Source organism: Haemorhous mexicanus, chromosome 4 (assembly GCF_027477595.1).
Source record: "Haemorhous mexicanus isolate bHaeMex1 chromosome 4, bHaeMex1.pri, whole genome shotgun sequence".
NCBI lineage: Eukaryota > Metazoa > Chordata > Aves > Passeriformes > Fringillidae > Haemorhous > Haemorhous mexicanus.
The window spans coordinates 68038636-68060560 of NC_082344.1; the positions used below are offsets into that span (position 1 = coordinate 68038636).

General features: G+C 41.9%; 1 protein-coding gene across 3 annotated transcripts in view; it reads right to left on the reverse strand.

Annotated features, from left to right (window-relative positions):
* The window catches only part of HGFAC (HGF activator), a 39417-nt gene extending 18109 nt beyond the window's left edge, over positions 1-21308 (reverse strand). The window contains exons 1-7 of one of the 3 annotated variants that reach the window (XM_059845260.1): positions 21146-21308; positions 19583-19634; positions 17667-17763; positions 12680-12753; positions 8905-9018; positions 8152-8283; positions 6673-6783 (exon numbers count right to left, since the gene is read on the reverse strand). In XM_059845260.1, the coding sequence (XP_059701243.1) occupies positions 6673-6783; positions 8152-8283; positions 8905-9018; positions 12680-12753; positions 17667-17763; positions 19583-19634; positions 21146-21211 (646 nt within the window). In that variant the 5' untranslated portion in view covers positions 21212-21308. Of the gene's footprint in view, positions 1-6672; positions 6784-8151; positions 8284-8904; positions 9031-12679; positions 12754-17666; positions 17764-19582; positions 19635-21145 lie in introns of all 3 variants that reach the window. The other 2 variants (XM_059845259.1, XM_059845258.1) reach the window with 2 other exon arrangements.
* Positions 21309-21925: the final 617 nt, after the last annotated feature.

Below are 21925 nucleotides of genomic sequence, written 5' to 3' on the forward strand. Positions count from 1 at the left end.
TATCTGTTATAAAAGCTAATGTATAAAGCTACCTTCTGAATAAGTTGAATTCTTTAATATAAAAGTTTAAATCCAGAAATCTATAAACTCTGCCAGTACTTTCTTATAGCTTAGAAAAGTAATATCCTAGATAAGAGGAAGGAGTGGCTCTTTTTCCATTTGATTTTTCTATTTATTATCTTCAACAGTTATGATTTACAGAGTCATAAATGCAATCCAATAGGTAGGTGTATAAAGCTAATAGGAGCAATATATTTAGGAAAAAGGCTGTCATGAGCTAGGGGAAAGAAATACTGGCAACAACAAGCCAATACCAGTGCTATATTACATTGGCAGTTACACAGACTGCCATACAGGATTTTCAAGAATATCTGAGTGCCTAATTCATAGTGAAAGCTTTCATTCTTTTGAATATACCTGTAGGTCCTGATGTGCTTAGGGTATGAGCCAAAATAACTCTCTGGGCAGGAAAAGGAACAGACTGTGTAGCAGTGAATGATGGTCAGCAGAGGAGCAGCTGCTCTGTAGAAAGACTGTAATGAGAGGTGGGGGTCTCTTGAGCCCTCAAAGCACCCAGAGTGGGCTGAGAGGAGAAAGCAGGAGATGGGAGAAACAAATAATGCAGTAATCCAAGGATGAGCTGCATCACATCTTCCACATCTTCCCTTCAACCGCCTTCCTGACAATTACACAGGACAACAGATTGCATGGATTGAGAGATGTCAGTTCCCTTGCACTGCAAGAGAAGGTGTGCCCTCTCTAACATGATGAACTGAAACCACTGCCACGTCCCAAATAAATCCCAAATAGGATTAAAAACACCCTAATGGCTTTTAATTAATTAGCACCCAGTAACACTGCTGCCAAGTCAGGCACTCTCACAAGACTAAGGACTAAGCAGCTGCTTCATATTAGAGGCTGCTAATATCAATCATATTAGTTTATACCAGGATTATAACAAAGACTTGTCATCTAAAAAGGCAACACTGTAGGAATAGAGAGCAAAACAGAAAGCTTAGTGCCCACCAGCATCTGGAAAATGCACATCTATGTGAAAATAAAGAAGTCCTCTGTGGATCTTGAACCTACTCCTCTCTCTGACCAGAGAAATTTTTTCCTCTTCTTTGTTATCTGCTTTATCTTCCAATCCTTACAGGGGTAGTCCTTGCTGTGTGCCATGCTGCTACCAGCACAGCTCATTAGCTTTCCCTCTAGTCCACATTTGCCAAGGTGTCAAACATAAATTACTAATCCATAACCTCCATGCAAACACTATTTCCTTCTTCATTTTTGTTTTTCTCTATATTAGCCAAAAGTTTTATTATGGTCCTAAAATTATAAAGAAGTCTGGGAGATAAGAAGAGCCTGTCTATCATTGCTCACATCTGCCACCTCCATAAATGACATGGGATGGTTGTTTGCAAAGCCACAGCTGTCTCTGGTCTCCTGTTCACCATCCCCTAGAGTGGCACTGTCTCAGTGCAATGACAATGCTGTGCTCACCCATTTCTTCATCTTCCAGTGCCTCCTTCCACTGATCATTGCAGGCAACAGTCTACTGGGCTTAGTTTTTATCCTTGTAACTCCAGCACTGTAGAATTTTCTTTTAATAATTCAAAATCTGATAAAAATCTGACCCACCATTACTATTTCTGCAGTGGTGCTCCAGGCTTTCTCTTCATTATCCTTGCATTATTAACCCATGCCTTCCCCTCATTCAAATTCCATGGTGGTCTATAACACTTGTCCTGTGCAAATACCATCATCATCTCCCCAAGCCAAATTAATACATAATGCTGCTTTTTCTATCTGCTGTCCATCTATTTTTCCACAACTATGGAGAAAGAATGACTTCATTCTTTTCCAGCCTAGTTTCATTACTAAGCTCAGTGCTTCATACAAGCAATCATCTAAGCCTCACTTAGAAACCTTTTTCAAGTCTTACTTACAGTCCTACTTGTCCAAGCTCAGTGGGGGACTGACTGACTGACCAGTTAAATGCCCATTTATCATTGTCAGCCAAGTGACATTATACTTCACCCTGTTTTCCCCTGCATTTCTAAAAAGTAAAAAATTAACACTAATCCAAAAGCATTCTAGTACAGGGTAAATATAAACCAGAAAGTTAAAATTCATTATCTTATGTCTTCTTCAGAAAATAAAATATATTTAAAACTTTCCTTCCAGCCTCCAGAGCTGAATTTCCTTTACTAAAGTGGCTTTTTTAGTAGAAAACTGCCAACACACTATTTCAGTAAATGAACCACTAAAAAGGTGGGTTTGCTGTCATTTTTTGCTAATTCTATTACCTCCAACTCCTCCAGTTTAACCTCTAAAGATGTGGCCAAGCAGGGTTTTTTTCCTGTATGTCATTACAGATTCAGCTATTCTATCATCTTCCTTTTCTGAAAATCCTCAGCCTACTTCTGACATACACCACATCTCCTTACATAACCAGAAGCCTTCCACAATTAGCATTCCAACCCATGCTTTCTTTTAAAGATATGGCACCCCTCTAATATCCATAGCCTAATGAGGAAAATACCCCCAACACTACAAAGCAGAGTTTTCAAAAATACCTTCACCAACTTCACATTTCATCATGACCAAAATATTATCAAAACCATCATGGCTACCTAAGCCTTAATCCAAAGAAAACTCAAAATGATTAATCCTCTGTGCAGTGCTGCCAGTGCACTCAAACCCAGTGCAACCCACAACCACAGTGAGCAAATGCTTCAGGAAAAGGCTTGGTGACTAAGTAACAAAATAAATATACCCCACTAACATATCAGAATATAAATAAATAAGAATACACCAAGAATAAATTTAAAATACAAATAAGTACCCCAAATTTACTAAGAACTGACATCCAACCAACAGTAACAAAGCTGTGGTAAGAGAAAGGAAGTGCTTTCACATGGAAATCTGGCAAAATATATATTCATTTCCATTCAACTAAAGCAAAAACTGTGAATGCAATGTTGGGGTTTCAACCACAGAAACCTAAGGGCAAGGGCACTAACCCCCTGAAAAAAAAATCTGTATCTCCATCCTTTACCCTTTAATCCCCTTTAACTTCTCCAAAAATGCAAGTTATAATGAATTATCTGTCCTCTGGCCAGATAACTCCTTCTCTGTCTTTAGCTGTGTGTCCAACATCTCCACCATGGTTCCTATCTGTTCAAAGAAACACAAAAATTGTCAAAGTAATTTTACAATTACATATTTATAACTGTTTGTCATCAATTATCACCTCCAGTGAAGCTAAATATTTACAAAGTTAATTACCTATCAATTAATTTGCTCTCCATTCCCAAAGCCAACCTGGGCTAGGGATAAAATATTCCACTGACACCTTTCTCAGGTTTCACTTCTTGCCCACATTTACCACTGCTAAAGTGGTTAGATTTGGGCCCTTTTGATAAATTTCTGTGTTCAATGAGACAACCATTGCTACTCATGATTGGACAATTGATTCTGAATCTTCACCTAGAGCCTGGATTCAGAGCTGTCCCAGAAGAGCTGTTTCCAAAGAGAGTGCAGCTACTCTTTTAGCACAAAATCTTTATTTCTGAAAATAGGTTATATTTAAGGGAAATTATTATTAAACATGGGTCCTTGAACAATTTTAAACAGCAATTCTTTGGAGAGAGATTTGTTGGTATGCATCTAATTTCCTTCAAAATTAAACTTCACTGAAATCCTATGCATATAAACTGTCTCAGAACACTTTTTAAAATGGCAGTTCTTTCTTTAGCGCTGCAAGTTTCTTCTTTAAGAAGAAAATAATGTATTACCACAAAGAATAGAAATCTATATTAAAAACTGTCTTTTGTATATCAGTCTCCTTTGTGATGGATATCTCCTCTGTTACTTTTATCTCTTTTTTCTAAGTCAGCTCATAATTTTGCAGTAGCTATATGGTCATTTATGATAATGCCCTAGAAATACATATACACACACACATATAAACATACACATACATATATGATGATTGTTTGCAAGAGAATTTTAAAATCAAAGATGAGCTTTGAGCACTGGCAGGGACACTGTAGTCCAAAAAGAAATGGACAGATAAATAGGCATCTTTAAAATCCCAAAAGTTATGATTATTCTGTTACTCACTGTTTAAAGGGGAAGGATAAAATTACCAGGCAGTAGGGTTTTTGTTAACAATAGAAAATAGTTCTTTTCATCACATCTATTTATATTCTGGGACTTCTTGACATGGAATGCTGTGAAAGGGAAAAGCATAAAGGAGTACTAAAGAATTTAGACAAATTTATGGAAAACAGGTAAAGGTCTGACAGATATGATGGCCCAAGCATCTGCTAAGTAAATCCTCAAGCAGGATAAGTGTTTTCAGTACTTTTCTCCTGGTTGTGCTCCTCAGTCTACTGTACCAATGCTTGAGGCACAGCAGTACTTAGGCTTGTGATCTGATGGATGAAGGATGATACTTCATTTATTAATATTTTTGAGTATAAGGTCAAGATAAATTTGCTGGTTTTTCATTAGACACATATGAGGTCTGGTTATTGTGGAAGTCAAGGGCAGAGGATACCTCAAACATTACAGCTCAATAACAGTCTGGGAGACTTCCTGTTTATTGAATTGATTGATTTCTGCTTAAAAAAAAAGGCATTTTTACATCACACCTTGGCTTTAAGGTTGCCTCTTTAACTGATAATTCAGAACAAAGTACACTTTAGAGAGGAAATACTGTAACACTTTCTCTGAATCAAGCATTATAGCCACCAGCTATTCCAGCTAAAGGGTAACCTCACAGGTACATCCTGTTAGACAAGGGAAACTATACAAGACAGTACAAGGAAATTTAAAAAAAGCCATTTCTGTTCACTGCATCAAATCGAAGGGTCAAAGAAAAAATTGATCCAACAAATACTTAAAAATCATTTTTGAGTGCTCAGAGAATACAAGGCTGTAGCACTTTCACCAGCATGCCATTGCCCTGCTGTGTTGATAGTACCAGATCTATAGACCTGAAGACTCATTTATTTGCATTAACTTAGAATGACTGCATCTTGACAAGGAGTTTTTTCTTTTTTAAGACTTTTTGCAAGGCCCTGACACACAAACACAAGACTTGAGTTCCCATTCTGTGCAGGGGTGTTAGGCAGCTGAACACAGATGGATTGTAAGCATCCAAAGCCACTCGTTTAGCAAACCAAATGTTTGCTTTATTATTTTCAAGTAATCAAAGAGCACCTGCTTATTTCTTGTTCTAAGCTAGTCAGAAACCTGTATGACAGCTGTAACACTGCCTTCCTGGTGTTTATGATCCAGGCCCTGCTGGGTGGATGTCTCTGTGCAGCATTGCTGCTTGGGGCAGGGGAAGCTGATAATAAAACAGGACTTGGAAAAGCAGTTTAATGTCAAAATGAGCAGAGGGCAGCCCTGGCTCCAGCTCCAGGTCACACGTGTGCTGTGCAGCCCCTCACCCAGATCCCTGCAGCAGCATTCCCAAAGCATTCCCAAGGCCTGGGACACTCTCCCCAGGGTAACTAAAGGACAGAACTGAGCTAAAATAGTGCTCCTTATGAAGGACTTCAAAGAGTCACAAACCCATTTCTCATGATTCATCAGGTACCTGGTGAGTGAATGTTCAGGATCAGCTCATACACTGTCCAATTTACCCACTCACTCCTGCAGTTTGCTATTCCAGCTGTACTGCTGGTCTCCCAAATGGATTATTTTTCCCCAGCTAGAATAGATGGCTACACCATTTGTTAACTACCAGAGTAACAAAAAGAAGGCCAGATATAAGTTGCAGTGTTGATTAACAGGTTTTTTTACCCTACTGCCCATTCAGATTAAGAAAGTGCCCACCAGAGCTACTGGGAGTCATGTCCTCAGTTTTGATGATCCATGGGATTTATGCACCCAGAAAGACACAGGCAGTGAATTGATGGGGTCACAGGATGGTGTGGCTGAAGGTCTAATAAAATTTATGCCTAAAATATGCATTCATTTAAAAAGTAGCCCCTGGCATAACTTGCAGATACAGCACACAAGCAAGATTTAACCCAGCTGGGATAAATGTGAAGTCTTCTGGAGGAAAGTTGTATCAAAACTATGTAGCATCTAAAATGCAAAACAGGACTTACACATAGATACCAAAAAAGCAGATTTCTGTGCCCTGACCCACCTGAGAATGACAGGGGTTTTGTATAACCTGTACTGGGCTAAATATGCTTAAAGTGTACAGTAACCCAAAGGGTGAGCATTTTCTCTGTCCTGTGGTCATTTAATGCTACCAAAGAATGGCTGCTAGATTTTGTCAGATGTAAATCTCTGCTTTATAAGGGGTTGTGTGGATCTGTAGGGAGGCAGTAGCTCTAGAGTACAACTCTGTGACTGATTCTGCAAAATGGAAGCATGCACTTATTTTATAGGCACGTGTAATTGGATTAAAATTTCTGTTTGATTTTCTATAAAAGGCGTGAAAAAAATATTTTTAGAACCAGAGTGTCAGTGGTGAAGTGTGTGTTATGTTTTACACAGGAGAAACACATTAAATCCTTGTTCTGTGTGAATCTTCAGTACAAGAAATGTCCTCAAATGCAGAATACAACAGAGCCAAACCCACCAGCCTTACACCCAGATGAAAACTCCTAATTCTGTCTGCCTGTAGGTTGTTATACTTACCAATATTGCAATACTTCCCTGCATAATTTTCTTTGCAATCACATACTATTTTCCCAGTGGAGACAATCATCTTGCACTCTCCACCATTCATGCAAGGATCATGAACACAGCCTACAAGAAAACACAACCAATTATCAAACCAAAGGTACAAATGATTCAAGAGAATCAGTCCATTTTAACTTACTCTAGTGCATCTCCTCTGTGCATATGTATTTGGGGGAAGTTTTTCTTCTTTGTTTATGTCAGACCTACACTTGTGATAAATTAAAGAAAAGGAAACTCGACTGATTTCTGCCCACTAAGGTTTGTCTATTGTTCTCACTGCTATTGGATAATGTCAGCTATTGAAAGATATTATCAGAGAACAATAGGTAAAATGGGGGTGGTGATTATTATTACTAGTGGAGATGGTATTAACATCTCTTCCTCTATGGAGGCTTCTGCCAATTCCAGACTTGCCACTGAGCTCTATTAGAATTTATAATAACATATCTAGTAGGGAGCTCAGCTAAATATTTAAGATCTGTGATTGGGAAGTGTTAAGTCCTACCAAACTTCCCAACTCTCACATGGACTCTCAATGTCCTAGAAGGCCATGGACTCTCCATACTTTAGTTTTCAGTTACATAAGGTGGGAATAAAAGCACCTACCTATTTCAAAGGGCTTTTATGAAACTAATTTGTACTGTGACTTTCTTGTGAATCTGGGCAGGGTAAAAGTTAGCCAGCCTGAGTAACAGAATAGCCAATACAGAGCACATGTGTAGGTGAGGCACATGGTTTGCTTCCCAACATCTCTCCTCCAAATGAAAGGTGCTGTTCTGACTTCAGATGGGTGATAACCCACAGTGAGTATCCTGTGCTGGCTGGCCAGGGTGCTGGGCTCCTGGCAGCCCCTTAAAAAGGGAGAAGGCTTCATAATGTAAGCATCACCCCTGCTAGGAATGGGCCAGAAATCATGGGGACTCTGGAGCCAATGCAGGCCTTATGGGATCTTGGAGGAAAGTAAAATTTGCATGGTGGTAATTCAAGAGTGGGATGGGCACAGAGGCAAAACAGCAATATGAAGTGATTGTTGGTGTGCAGGGCGTGCCTCTCAGGCAGGTTGTAGTTTTGGAGAAAGAATTTTAACACTTCTATATTGCCACTTCTACTATATAACCTGCTGTATATTCTTACATGCTGCAGATCAGGGTTTCATCCCTCTCGAAGAAAACACTGTGTGAGGTGTGTCCCCAAAATTCATCATATGCATATAGTGGCTTCCTCAGATAAGGATGGACACATTGAAGGGATTTCCTGGCTCAGTATAACCGCTCACTCTTGGAAAGGAAAGCTAAAATATTGTCTTTTAGAGAGGGTACATGAGCTGCAAGGGCCACATTAGGGTGTGTAACACCACTCAGGCTTTGATACCCTCACTGTCCCTTATCCCCACTCCATGCAGAGCTAGAGCTGAGGTACAAAACAGTGCCTTACTTTTGTGCTGCACACGCCCACACTCCATCTGGCCATGCACACAGGTGCACTGCTCCACTGCTCCTTGTTGGACTCTTGACCAGCTCACACCCACATCAAAGAACTCGTAGAGGCTGTTGTCAAAACATTTCTCTGAAATGAAGTTTTACAAACACAAGCTTTCAGATGTTATTTCGTGCAAGAAACGGCACCACAATCTCTATTATCATTCCCTGCTCATCCCTTTTTTCCTGTTGAGCAGATCCATGTTTGTTGACAGTTCTTCTCAAGCTAGCCAACCTCCATAGTGTGGAGGCACTGAGCCAGTAGAGCAGCAGCTCCAGGAACCTCAGGACAGAGGTGGCTTTCTCCTAAAGCTCTGTCAGCAGAACAGCATCACTGTACATAAGGAACATCACCTGAAATTGTGCTGCTTTTTCACATCTCTGTGCATTGCCTACCAGATATTAGTAATTTCCAAACATGTAAGGGATATTTAAATCTTAAAAACAGCAAAGGAAGGGGAGGAGGCTTTTTGAGTTTCCCATGATCTGAGCATTCTTGGATTTATAATTGCACAGTCAAGCTATTTTCAGTTGTCCTGTCAGGAATGGATTGTCTGTCACAACCATTTGGAAATCCACCTACACAAACATTCATGCTGCAGTGGTCTCCCCCATCACAACAGCACTACCTTTTCATTAAGCAAACATTAATGAGCTCTACTTACTATTCATATTTCATGTTGTAACACTCGTGGTAGAAGATACTTACTCAGCTGACAGTCCTCGCCTGTGAATTCCTCAGGACAGGTACAGTGGTACATCCTGTGGCTGTGAGTGAGAGAGCAGGTCCCTCCATTTTGGCAGGGGTTGTCTGCACAGTGATCTGGAGAGGCCACTAAGAAGTTGTTGTTAATAAGTGTGGTATAAGTCATGCCTTGTCCCTTTGGCTCCATGAGCCATTTTAGTTCCATGCTCAGTGGGTTTAATACCATCTATTAACACAAAACTAAGTTTGTCCAAACAATTGACAGTGGGTTTGTTGCCAGCTGTAAAACAGCTGGAAACGTATTTATCCAGCTTTTAAAAACCATGTGGTAGATCTGAGCTGAACCTTCACCCCCAAGACTAAGTTGTCTGAAGGGGGTGGGTGCAGGCACAGCTGGAGTCCCCAGAGCTGGCGCTGTGGTGAGGAAGGAGACGGGACAGGTGCCCACAAGATGGAGCTGTGCCTTTACACTGGGCAGGGAGGAAGGCTGCAGGGAGGAAGGCTGCAGGGAGGAAGGCTGCAGGGAGGAAGGCTGCAGCGCTGCCCGCCTCTGCCCTGCAGCCCTCGCCTTGCGACATCCCCCGCCGGGATCGGGCATCGCTTTCAAACTGCTCCAAGGACAGCCCTCGACAGAAGGACTTGCCATGGGATTTTGGATTGTGTCTAAAACGAATGGACAGCTGGAACCGTGGGAAAAATTATACAGCAAACCAAAAGCCCACTGTCCTGGGCTGACATGATGATGCTTGTATCCCCATTTACACATCCAAGTAAATCACACCAAGAAAGATGAAAACTGGACCAGTCTAGCATATCTCCATTTACTAGGGAATTTTCTGAATGATGGGAAAATGTGGTGGGAGAGGAGGTAGGTGCCAGGACAACTCCTTCAATAAAAGCTTTCCTTGGCAATGTGCAATGTAAAAGTAGTAAGAGTCTTGCTGGTCAGGCAGTGTTTCTGATTTCAGGCAGTGCCAAGGGATGTATCTCCCCTGAAGTTAACCAACAGCATGTTTACACCTGCTCCAGAGTTGGCATTCAAATCTTCCTTTTTGATGCTAGTCAAACTCTGCTACACCATCTCCAGGGTTACTCAATCCAGGGGCTCCTTCAGCTAGACAGTGTGTCCTGAGCATGAGGTACAGGCACACACGAGCAGGGCTGAGGTGAAGCACAAAGGCTGCATCCTGAGGTTTGCTACAGCAGGGTAAATCTGAGCTTCCCCTGCAGGGATCAAAATATTTACTTCAGAAGAGAGTGATGTAATTCCTATCAGATAGCAGGTCTGGGTGTATTCACTGGTAGTTTCAATCCAGGATAACATCAAGGGAAAGCAAGTGAAGTCAGTGGCATTCCTACTCTTCCTGCTGTTGATAGTTATGAAACTTCTAGTGCTGTAATGTTTCCTCAAAGGAAAATCCTGTATTTCCTATTCCCACTACATCCAAACCATGACCTGATCTCCAAGCCATCTTCTGCTGTAACAAATGTTCAAGAAATTTTTTGTACCCTTGTTAAATCTGCAAAAAGCACTTCCAGTCATCTATTTCTTTCTCAATCTGTTCCTCACTACATCCCACCCACCACTCCAGTCTGACCTTCCAGGCATGTTCTGTGTTGCTCCACATCTTTCCTGGAGTCCAGGAACAACTTCTGTTCATAAGCAGATGGACACATCTGAGTTCCCAGTGGGGAATCCTGCCCACTAATAACTATCCATTAACTGGGGAGGGCCAAGTCCAACTTTCTCAGCACTGTCTAAAGCATCCTCATGGATACTCTCTCCCTGAAATTCAATTTTTTTTTTGTTTTTCAAGAAAAAACACCCAAAGATTTAATACTTTCATGGATTTTTAAAAAAAAGTATTATTTTACACATTTTAAAGATCAGCAGTGTTCAGTATGACTGCTTATTTCTTCCACAGCAGGCAAACTTTCCTTCTTTTGCTTCAAATTCCCTTCATCCATTATGTTGCTTTTCCTTTCAACCTCATCATAGACCTGTTCACTTTAAGCTATGGTTAATGATCCCTTAAACATTTACCAAATCCAAAAACTATGCTTGCTGCTTTAAAAATACATAAGTAGATTTATGTTTATTAAAAAAATAACAGCCAAAAAACTTTTATTTACTTTTTCAAATTCTAAATGCTTCCAGAAATAAAGGGGTTTTCTTTTCTTTTGCAACAGCCAGTGGTGATCTCTTCCAGCTACCCCATCCTTTCTTCTCTTTCCTTTCCTTTCTCACACATATAACTCCTTTTTTTTTTATTTTAAGCTCTGGGAAGCCAATGATGAATAACTAAGTGCACCCCTCATAACCTGACTCCTGTAAGCATGAACTGCCCATAAAGTCAATGTTCATGTCTGGCACACTTGCATTACAAAGTTGTATGCATTGCTGCTTGCTTTGGGGCTAGGTCACTGGCCTCTGATCTACTGTTAATCTGTTTTAAAGCCAGGCTGGAAAATAATTTAAAGTAGTTATGTTTATAAAGGTGATGCTGTGCACTCCTTAATTTTAGACTGTCAGCGTGATTCAGCTAATTTGGCTTTTCAAGTGCTCTGGTAGATTGCAATCAGCTTGGCAATGAGACTCCTGACACTGTGGAGAACTCCCTCAAAGGGATTGGTGGAAAAAGCCCTTCATTTGAAAGTGGGAAGTGAATATCTAAGGCTATTGGTCACATCCTGCAGACTGAATGTGTTTCATTTGAAAATAATGAGATGGCAAAAAGAGGAACATGAACAGAATTAGACACAGGTCCAAAGAAAAGCCTCAGGGGCATCAAGTTCGACCAGCTCAGCACCTGACTTTTCAAGCTGGACTGTATGAAATGAGAATTTATATTTATATATATATATATATATATATATATATATATATATATATATATATATATATATTTATATACACACATACACACGCACACACATATGCATATATATTCTTTAAAAAATGGGATTCCCCAGCATCATGGAGCCAGGGATACAGAGATAAGCAAAGGCCAGTCACAGGGAGACTGCTGAGGACAGGGATGCATATTCCCAGGTGAATTTTCACCCAATGTGTCAATTAAAGTGGTTTTTATGTATAAAGGTGACTTTGCCACAGACCTTGACTTCCCCTTTTAGGCAGACTTTCGCAATGAGGTAATTGTAGCACTGGAGTGTGGTGACCACATGAAGCCACAGAGCTGTTCAGCCAAGTAATCCTTTCATTACCCCTCAGGACTCCTGCAATGATCATGTCTGGCCTCTTGTCTTCTCTGACACAGCCCAAAGCTCAAGGAAGTCTGGGTTTGAGATCTGCTCTTTCCCATGAGAGCTCAAGAAAGGAAAGGTGGAAGTTATGGCTGTGTGTTGTACTGGGTGTCAAATGTTTCTGTGCCTTCTAAAAAAATTAACTGGTCAAACAGACAGAAAATGCAGCTGTGTAAATTAAGGGAAAGCTAAAAGGCACATCCAAGCCATGAGGGAGGAGATGATCACCTTTGTGTTTGGCTCCAGCAGGAGTTTAGATTTCCATGCTGGCATTACCATAATTTCTCTCCATGGCTTTGAGTCAGTCAACAGAGAGTGAATTAAAGACTGTGTGATATTCTCAGTCTAATGCTATGGCTGTGCAGTGTCACAAAGAGATTATGGAAACAGCTGATGGGAAGGCTTGCTTCCAAATAAATGTACAAATAAAAGTTGCACTGAAGGCACTGTCCCTCCTTCCTGCAGGTGGCAAAGTAGGAGCCAGGTACCTGGAGCACCTCAGCCCTGGCCTTACCTGAGTGGTCTCTGGGCAGCAAATCACAGTGTCCCCACCTCCTGTCCCGGTCAAAGTTATGTGTTGTTGAACACCTGGAAAGAATCAAAGCTGCAGCTTAGTGCATCTTTAAACAACCTGGATGTCTGCACTGAAACTACAGGGCCTTCACCCTCTGGTGACCTGGAAATTCATGCCTGGCTTTTTTCTAATTAGCATCAGTTTCATTCAAATCATCTCAAGAGCAGAGGAAAAAAATATGCTTTCTTTTGTTGAAGTTGCTCTGCTCCACTTGTCTCACATTAAAAACATATTAAAAATAAGATGTAAATGCAGGACCTGGGATTTTCAAGGAATCCTTGAGAAAAACCCAACATTCTTCCTCTTTTGGGGATTAGAAAATTAAAGACAGAAATAAAAAACAAAACCAAAGCAAATAAATTATGTCTTCTTTACTTATTACAAAACAAGCAAAACAGACCCAGCCCATTTTTGATGCCTGACAGTTACTGCAATAATCTGTGGAGGCAGGAGACTATCCACAAAGGGACTTTTCCCTGACTTTCAGTGAGAAGCATATTTCACCCTTTTCAGACTCAGTTCCTTTAAAGCATTCTTGTTTTGGAACATGCAAGATGAAATGAGGAAATAACTGACACGGTGGTGATTTCCAAAGGCACAGATAAAACCTGTCCTTTTTTGAGAGCAGGGGACAGAGTCAGGCCCACCCTCACTGGTGGTGTGTTATCTCAGGCTCAGAGCACTCCAGGGAGCACAGAGCTGCTATTCCTCTTTTGCAGGAGTAGATTTGGAGACTTCCCTGAGGACACACAGGGAGCACTGAGCTGAGGCTGCACCTTGGAGGTCCATGTCCTGTCCCAGTACACCATCCACCACAACATCCTCCCTAGCCAGTTCTAATGCAGAATAAGGGATATCAGCTACATGACATTAGAAGACACTGAAGTTTACTTAATGTGCCTGATGGTCTATTTCCATTATGCCTGGTTTTATTGTTCTTTGAGCAGTTGTGTGATCAAATATTTCACCCTAGGATGTCACAAGTTTGATTGAAATTTTATTGTAGCACATGTCTACATTTTAACTGCCCTGTTTTCCTTCTTAATTAGATGCTATGTGTTATTTAAAATGCATAATTCCTATGGAGCATCTGAATAGGCCATGGATATTAAGTTGGGTGACCTCAATTATACAAGGTGCACTGAAAGAGGTGCGTGGTAGTCTGGTGCACATTAAGGTGGCACATGCTTAAAGAGGCTGTTCTCTCACAGGAATTAAGGCTGATGCAACTGCTGGGAGCTGATGGAAACTCCTCCAAGATCCTTCTGTGGGAATTGGATTGTGCTTTCTTTAAAGGGTGGTCTAGTATGCACAAGAATGAAGATGAGAAATGAGTTAAAAGTGTCCTCAGCACTGCTTGTGTCACTGTGCAGCAGCAGCCAAGTTCTAAGCAGAGAGGAATCTCAGATTTTTCCATTTTAAAAGGTTTCTGTTGTCAGAGACCCTGACAGAGGCTTCTTCTACCAGCTCTCCAAAAACCACTGGTCCTCCCACTTGCTGCTCTCCCCAGCCAGTCCTTCCCTATGGCCTTGCAGTGACTACAGTGGGGTTGGTCCTCCCTTGTGATGCCAAGCTGCCTCCTCAGTGCCAACCTTCTTGCACAGTGACACAATCCTTTTATATTTTCTACCACAGATCTCACTCTCTGTGAGAATCTCAGCTCATCCTCAAAGCTATTTCACTTGTCTCCCTCCTTTTCTTTTAAAAATATTTTGTCTGATTGGAGGCTTACCAAAAATGACATGGTGACATTTCAGTCTTCTGGAATGTTACCTCCAGCAGCCAAACCAACCCAGTGGCCTTATTATATCTGTATGCTATTTGCAAATGCACCCACACTCAAAATTTATGGGATAGCAAATATCTTTACATCAGCTTGTCATATAAAATTGCTAATATGAAAGTGAAAACATAAGGACAGAGATACTGAATTAATTCTATCAGAAAAGTCCATACAAGAGATTGATTTAAATAAAATTTACAATCCATAGATGGTAAACAGCATGGGAATGGACAAACAAAAGATGAGGCCTGACTGGCAGGCAGGATCAATGGAAAGTAGGCTGTTTTTCCACCAGGAGCATAGGGATGTTTTGGAGAACAAGCAAAGCCCCAGGCCTGAAGCAGACTGGTGTAAGGAAAGAGCTTTGCCATCACACCTGGTGTTGCCACTATGTTTGAGACTTGGAGGTTGCCTGAGACTTTTTTAGGTGTTGTCCTGACCATGAGACATGTCTTGACAGAATTTGTCTGACAACACCAGACCAACCACTACCAGCTCCAGGAAAATTCAGAACCTGATGCTTGACACTTCCCAGCTCAGCCCACAGGCACTTGTCCTTTCCAGGACTGTCATAAACTCCCCATCCTGTAATCCCAGCTGGCCAAAAAGCTGTCCTCTGCACTGTTTTCAGTCTGTGGCCAACATGTCAAAAGTTATCTTCTTGTTTCCAAGGAAGATGATAAGATCATGTCCTTCCTACACAGACCTAAGCACACCCTTGCACAAGGGCCCTGCCCCTCCAGAACTCAAGCACAGGATAAGGCTTCTGCAGGGCATGAGTCAACACCTTCCCATTTAAAGCCAAATCTCAGGCAAGGTCTGCTCCTGCCATTCCCCTAGAGCAGAATCTGAGGAACCCATCCCACGCTGGGACACAGGGACAGGGTGCTGGCAGCTTCCCTGCAGCCACAGCTGGGTCCAGTTCAGACCACCCTCCCCTTGTGCTCTCACCAGTGCTCACTGCACCCCCATTCTGTCTGTCCCCACACTGCTTTGTCCTTCTGGAGGTACCAATGAAACTCAGAAGCAATTCCAGCTTTTTTTTTTTTTTCTCCTCAGCACAAAAGGAAAATTTACACTATATCTTTAGCAAGATATCATGTAAGACTTAGTAATAGGCCCCTAAATGGAAATTTATCTGTGCAAACAGATTATAATTAAGGGGAAAAGCAATACAGAATGCTGTTAAAGGAAGTCTGTTATTTAAATAGTGCAATTATTTTGCCTTCTTTCCTGTATTTTCAATAAATATTTATAAAGATGCAACTTGTTTGTTGCTCTCAAAGCAGGGAGAGCTTTCTGTGGTCAGGAGCAGATTTATGTAGAAACACAGTATGACTTGAGGACTAAGGACATGAATTTAAACACATAAGTCAGGGCTCTCCTGGTCGGGTTTCCTGGAATTCAGAATTCAGAAGCAGTTTGGACCCAGCCTCCCATCATCCCTTCCTAGCAGCTTGCAGGAGGCAGGAGCAGGGACAAGCCTTGCCCTCACCTGGAGCCTTCCAGGTCCCCTGGGATCAGTTGTTCAGTGTAAGTCCAGCCTGGGTTAGTGCCAAGTCACACAAGAAGTGCACAGAGCAGGTTTCCCAACTGCTATTCAGGGCTCTTTTCCTGGATCTCTGTGCCTGAAGTCACACATTAAGTTGCTTTTAGCTTATGAGTGATGAGCAAACACTGGTCAGAAGGTCACCCATAGGGTGAAATGATCTGTCAAATCCAAATAACTCCAGCTGTCCTCCTTGTCTCCCTGCTTGTAAATGGCTTTTAAAAAGTCAGAAGCATAACAGCAAGTTGTTCAAGGTCAGCTCTAAAGTGTGCTCTAACCTTGGACCCCATCCATTGACAGGTTTTTCCATTTCTGTGCCCTAACTGGCTAAAAACAAATACAGTGTCATGTATTAACAGGATCCCTCTTAAGCATTGCATGAAATTAAGTGGGTACTGAGGTCAAACTCTTGGTGGCTAAAGTTCATCCAAGACAGGATTCAAACTGGTCAATTATTCCAGTTCCCTTTCTTTAGTTAAGATAGTCTCAAATTCTTGTTTCCTGGAGGCTTTTATTAGCTGGGTTGTATCAGTGGATATTGGGGAAATTCTGAAGAGGCTTCCTAGCCTGAAGCCCAGTGTCTATTTGTGCAAACTGGTTTGTTTTGTGTTGTTTACATTACACCAGCACTTACACTTGAACAGATGTGTCATCAGAAAGACACCAACAGATCATGAAAAAATGAGACAGTCCAGTATAAAAAATGAGAGTTCTGCCCTGCCTGGGCGAGTAAAATAAACTCTAAAATATTATCTCTGCCCTGAAAACAGGCAAGTGTTTGCCTTTCACATGGCTCATCTGGGCATAATTTTCACATTACTGGTACCCACATATTCTCTGCTTTGTTGCCTTTGATTTCAGTTAATAGATGCCTACCATATGAGTTTGTCTGCAAAGTTCATCTTTTATTATTCAGTGCTTTAATTCAGTAGGGTTCCCACCTGACTGCTCCTACCCCAAATATGGATCATGAACACTTCTAACGGCGTCTGCAAAAGTAAAAGAGTAACCTTTGCCCAAAAGAAGGCAGAATGGCCTTAAACACACTAGTAGAATAAATCATTAACCAACAAACAGGAGTAATACCTCACTTAGTACTGCACTGTCCAAAGGGGTTCTGGTGCCAATCTGGGTAGAAATTAGAGAGATGGGGGTGGGGAAAAAAATCACATGGTCTCTGCTGCAGTACAAGTACAGCCTGCACAAATCAAACAGTCCCTTAACCAAGAGTCCTCTCTTGCAGGTGTCTGTGTCCCTCCTTTCTCCCCCAGCAGAGGGTCTCTCCCAGGGTCACTCTATCAGTCCTGCTTTTTCTGTACAAGCTCTTGTCTCTCGTGTAAATTGCAGTTCCAATAGGCAGGACAGCAAGGAGGCATCTCTGCAGTTCCTGAGCCTCCTGTGGCTGTGGAAACCCAGAGCCAGGGCTCCCTTCCCCCGAGCACATCCTGACCCGAGGGCCACAGCCATCAGCAGCACAACTGCACCTTGGGCACAACATCCAGCTCATGCTAATTACTCCAAAAGCAAGATTAAAGCACTAAAAGGATGACATTTCATTTGAATGCTGTTTTCATTTATGAGCAATGTCAACTCACCATTTCTTTCTGGAAAATAAATTTGATAAACACGTGTGATAAAACCTTCCGCCAAACCGGAAAGGAAATTTGCATAAATGTCCATCCTCTGTAAACACTGAAATACAAATATAAAAAACTCATAATGCAGCTGAAAACCAACCCACACATTATATTATATACTATTATATGAAATTATGAAGATAGATATCTGCAAGTTTTTCAGCTGTACTCTGGACTCTGTGTCTCTGCAATGTCTAGTGCATAAGAAGAAGCCTAAAATCTTACATAATGACTGAATCAACAAAGATTAATGGACTCTGCAGTGGAACAAAGATCTCAGATCATTTCAGTTCAAAATATACTGCCATTTCTGGTACAGCAAATGCCAATTATGTTCATTAATTGCAATTATAATTTCTAATTATGTAGTATTGTAATTGCATATTAAAATAATTTCTGAAGTTGTATCCTTTCAGGCTCTATATCACATTGTAATATCTGTTTAAAATAATTAAGGAACCAGACAGTACAAACTGAAATAGAAACAGGAGGAAGAGGGTTTTAGAGGTTGGAGGTAGAGAGAGAATTTTGATCATAACACCTTCCCTTTGGGATAAGCAGATTCCTTACAAGTGGGGAGAAACTGATGGGACCAGTGTCTAAAAAGGGCAGGTTTTATATTTGCCACATCAGTGATGGCAATCTAAGGAAGAGTGGTGGGAGTTTAAGGAAGGCTAGTGGGAGTCTATCAGGAAAAAATCCTTCAAGATGAGTCTTGATAATGAGAGAGACTGAAGACAATGAAAACCTGTCAGAGCTTATTTAACCATTAAACTAAAAGTAATCTGTTTTGAAATCCCAAAGTCTGAATGGGAAGCCAACCACTGCCATAAGAGAGAAATGGGGCATTCAACCAAACTGGCAGCACAGCACATTTCCATTTCCCAGAGACAATGTGTGACTGCTCCTTGTCCTGAGCTTACCCCTCCCATGATGGCTGGGGCTCCTGCACACTCTTACAGTATCTGTTAACTCCCATGAGCCCAGACATCTCAAAGAGATGCTGAGGTCAGTTACCGGCATTACAGAAAAACTAATTATCCCTGTGGTCCAATCCCTTCTTAATCAGCTGGGATTATGGTCACTCCACCTGCCTGAACTGCCTCCCTTCTCTATCAATGTGAAATAGCCACTGCCATCCCCTCTGCCATCCCCTTGTCAACCCCAGTTTTCATTCTCTGAACTAATTAAGCAAATGTTGCAAATAGCAACTTTCTCTGTCCGATACCTCCCAGTACAAGCAGGCAGGAGAGTTGTGAACATACATCCCCATTCAGAACATAGATTGCATCCCAAAGGCCACTGTTAGAATCCATAAAGCCCAATGGCCCAATGCATGTAATCTTTAACAACAAAAGCACAGGACAATAAAAGCTTTTAAAATGGAAACTGGAACACTCTCCCATGGCCAGGATGTCTGATCATTGAGGTGCCACTAGAGCAAATGCAGTCCAGAAAGCTGCATGCAACTCAAACCCTTCTCCCTCAGAGAGATCAAGGGCCAGGGTAGAAACTGAACCTGTACATACAAAGAGTTAATGTGCTTGAAAGTTACAGGGCAGCTGCAGCTCTGATTAAAAGTTGTTGCACATCTTCAGCCACACCACCTTGTGAAATAATGTAAAGCCATGCCAGCTCAGACAACTCAAATCCCATCAGCACCTTCCCATTAATCTGCACCTGAAGGAAAATTACCTGAGATTCCTGAGCTAATCTCAAATTCCCCTTTAAACAGAAATTAATATTGGCATAACCATTCTATAATCCTTATTCATGTTGAAACAAAGACAGGCTTCCTACCAGCTTGCACAGCACGGATACAGACAGGCAGACCATTGTTACTGCCATGAAACCTACTGGATTTGACTTGGTACCTTGTCGAGGGAACCCATGCCTTGAGCCTCTTCCTGCCCCAGATTTGTAGTGCTACAAAGAGAAAAAGAGAATGTGGATTGGAGACACAAATTCACTCTGGGAACCATACTACTGGTAAAAACCTACTTTCCAGGGTGCCCTGAACTTGTGTTTCTCCCAATGCCTCTGAGAAAATCTTATTATTTGCTTTTGATTTTTGGTGGGGCACAGTCTGGTGAAAGAGGGTAGATACACACTGGCCCTTGAAAGTGCCAGCTAAACCAGGAAAACCCAGCACAACACAACAAAGGCCAAAGCTCTGCTCCATTTTATCTTTCTATTGCCAAGGAACACATCTCCTGTTTCTCTCAGCAGGAAGAATACATGCATTCTGGGGCCAGTTACAAATAATATCCCAACATTTGCCTTTTCCTGCTATTTAACTGTATCCCCCCAGGGCATTAGCTACAAAAGCAACTTCTAACTGTATTTGGGGTTGCCAATCAGCAAGCAAAGAGCACTAGTCTGAGCTGATTTTAAGCCACAGGAAATAATAAAAAGAGAATAATACACATAAAGTGGTGCTGGCAATTGAACTATAGCAAAAGAAAAGGTATCATAAAAGCAGTCAAAGAAGCACACATCATGAACATAGAACTGGACAGGGGACATAAAAAGTGAGGATTAAGAAAAAGCTGTCGCTAAGACACATAGAGAAAGCTTGAGCAGTTCTGAGGAAATAACAGTTTTTGCCCTCTGCACAGACTCTGCCACCACCAAGCAAGGGCTCCAGCCAGGGATGATCTTTACTTTGAACATGAGCATTCCTCTCTGCTCCCTCATGCAATATCTGAGGACATGCTTTTGTAATTTGCTGAGATAGGATTATAGCACCATCTAAGTATGTCTGAGCTAGTTTTAACCCAGCTAGAGAAATAAGGCTGATCTTAAGGCCACAGTGCTGACCATAAGGCAGCAGAGAACTAACTACCCTGCTGGCCCATGGTAGATGCCAGGCTGTGGTGGGGTTTAAACAAACTAGCAATTTCAGACCATCACAGCCTGCTCAGCAGTGCTTCACGTGCTTGGCAGACATACCCCAAAAAAGACACAAGGTACATAATGCAAACCACCAAGGGGTATGGCATGGAAACAGGTCTGAAGAGAAGAAGACAGCCACCTAAACTGGCCCGTTCAGTTACAGACAGCAGTAGGGTCTGGAAGTGGAGCACTCTCCCTCCATGCTACTGCAGGTACCTGCTTGTGTCAACACATGGCTGAGACAGATTTTTAAAGGATTTCCATTTTGTGGTCCTTCCTCACTTCCCATTCCTCCTCCACAGCAAGGCATGGATGTAAGCAAGCAAATGCTTTAAACAAAGGGGTAGCACCAGCTATCCCACAGTCCCCCCAGCAAGTGAGCACTGCTGCCAGCCTCCATCTGGCTAATCCCTGTTGTGCTCACTTTGAATCTCCCTTTCTCTGGGTCTGTTCAGTGGCTTCTCTCATCCACCCCAAGATAACCTGGTCCTGCCAGGTATCCCACAGCTGATCCATCCCTCAGAAAGAGAAGAATCACTTACCATCCTGGCACAGTCACTGCTCAGACTCAGAGCCAAGACAACAGTGAGGGGAGCACAGACTTTCATCCTTGCTCTCCTCTCATGAAGATTTTGCCTGGCAGAGGAAAACTTCCAGGGCTGGGCTGAAGCAGGAGGGTGAATCAGGAGCAAGCTTTCACAAGGGACTGTGATTTCCTTGACTTTAAGGTATTTTAGCTTTCTAAGTAAGCAGAGCTGTTATCATTGTTAATCATTAATGTCTTTGGGAGTAGAAGGGAATGCCCCACAGGGAGAGACTCTCCCTAAACCACCAGGAGTGAAGAGTTTACAAAGTGCCTGACCCTTGGAGATGGTCCCTGGTGTAAACAGCAAGCACTGAAGGGCAACTCCAGAGAAGCTGATCCAATGTTGTAACTAGAGCTGATTTGTCATCTGGCTGTTTCCCTTCTTTCTCTTCAGGAGCTGATTCAAAGCATGGTATAGCAACAGCAAGGAGCTCCAAGCAAGCCCACTCAGGAGATGGAATCACATTGCAAAATATGGACCAGATCAATGCCAGCACCAAGGATTACTCATTAACAGATGGTTACCTGCCCAGCTGTGACTTGTAACAGCAGCCATCCAGCAACAGACTGGGAAAGCTAAAAAGAAAGAAAATGCACATTACTCTGATAACACCATTTGTGTACCAAAAAGCTCCCTTCTGCCACCACCTGAGCAAAGCCATCTCTGTTCTGTAAGTGCCTGTCTGAGATAGCTGCACTGCAGAATCATTTCTCCTACAGATGCAGAGGGTATTGC